This window comes from Oncorhynchus nerka, linkage group LG10, assembly GCF_034236695.1.
Source record: "Oncorhynchus nerka isolate Pitt River linkage group LG10, Oner_Uvic_2.0, whole genome shotgun sequence".
Taxonomy (NCBI): Eukaryota; Metazoa; Chordata; class Actinopteri; order Salmoniformes; family Salmonidae; genus Oncorhynchus; species Oncorhynchus nerka.
In genome coordinates this window covers 4,240,527-4,242,152 of record NC_088405.1, presented here as the reverse complement: position 1 = coordinate 4,242,152, position 1,626 = coordinate 4,240,527, and the positions used below count along the sequence as shown (strand labels likewise).

The following is a 1,626-nucleotide window of genomic DNA, read 5'->3' as shown; positions in this document are numbered from 1 at the left end:
GGTAAAGGTAGCCCGTTTCTAGATAACGGTATCCCGTACCGGGGGTAAAGGTAGCCCGTTTCTAGATAACGGTATCCCGTACCGGGGTTAAAGGTAGTGCTTTCTTTGACTTAACGCTACTCTCTCTAGATGTGTTCCGTTGCCGTCGGTCTCCGCTACTTCTTCTTGTCTCTGTGTTTCTCTGTCGACAGACCAGAAGAATGTAAACAATGTCCAGGGTGACTTCTGGATTGTGAAACATGTTAAAGTTTAACCAATACAAAGTGTATCCTGCTGCTTCACTCCTGTCCTTCGCGTAGCGTCATTCACTATGTCTAAAATAGCATCAACATATCGTGCATGTTTTACTGAAAATATATGTCTTTTCTTCGTGCCTACGAAATTAGTTGCCCCACAAAAACAAGTAAATGCCTACTTCTGAATACATGTTTTCGACATCGGCAGCTGTCTGTTATTTGTGTAAGGCTGGATTACTTATTGATTATCTAGTTTGGGTAATAAAAAAATACACACATGTGAAAAATACAAACTATAAAGGAATTAAAACTCCAAACATCGTTTTACAGTTACCATTAAGTTTGGGGTCCGTTTTCCGCCGGGATCGATCTTTTCCCCGCAGCCGAGAGAAGGTCCGTTTCAGCAGGGGTTCAGCCATGGCTGAAACCCCGTAATGTGTGTTTTTCCCTGCTCGGTGCAAGCGGACTGGGAAAGCGGGTTTAATTCGCTCTAAACTCCGGGAGTCCTCATCCTCGTCCTCCGTCCATCTGTAAAAGGACTGTTGTGTGAGCCCATCTCTGTCTGTGGAACTTGGTCAATGCTCTCCGAGCTTGGCTCTACGTCCAGTTCTCTCCTCTTGCCAACCAAATTTCACAGGAAACGAATTCCTGGGATTCTTTCCCAAACTTTTTTTTTTTTTTTTAACCACCTCTAGTGCGAGAGAGTTGAGCGGCAGAGGAATAAGCAAGTGCTCATGGGAGATGTAGTTTCAGCGAAGTCATGGTTAAAACTACAGTAGGTTTCAAGCAATGTAACAATGCAACACTCCCTCTACCTCTCATAGACAATGACCTATGGCCTTTTCCACTGTATTTAAACACGGAGCAAATTAATTACTATGTAATAAGCTTGTAATTTCATGGAATAATCGTGCTATGTCTGTGATATGTGGTTGTTTTAACTACGCTAGTTGAATGCACTGCACTGTAAAAAAAAAGCCCTGGATAAAAGTGTCTGCTGAATGACCTAAAGGTTAATAACGCAGTTGGTCTTTCCAACCCTGATGTGAGACGATGGGTCGCGTGAGGACTCTATCACGGAGAACTGCTGCCCTCTGCTGGCCATCCTGGAAATCATTCTATATGTTTTACCGTGACCAATGAATGAATGAGGCAACAGACCGAGACTATATACAACTCATAGCATGAACTCAACACACTACAGCTGACGCTGAACTGAGGAAGTTGAGCTAGGAAATGACCTAGTCTTTACTTCTGTTGTTATTATTGTTGCATTTAGGATTCTCAGTACATCGCTCAGACAGGAATGAATATATCTCCGAGAAGCAGAAGGGCGGAGGGGTTGTGTTTCATGATTAACGAGTCATGGTGTAATTCTAGGAACATACAG

General features: G+C 43.2%; 1 protein-coding gene across 1 annotated transcript in view; it reads right to left on the bottom strand.

The window, feature by feature from the left end:
- LOC135573637 (rho GTPase-activating protein SYDE1-like) overlaps positions 1-891 on the bottom strand; it is an 84,556-nt gene extending 83,665 nt beyond the window's left edge. The window contains 1 exon segment of the mRNA XM_065022932.1: positions 571-891. Coding sequence (XP_064879004.1) covers positions 571-655 — 85 coding nt within the window. The 5' untranslated portion in view covers positions 656-891.
- Positions 892-1,626: the final 735 nt, after the last annotated feature.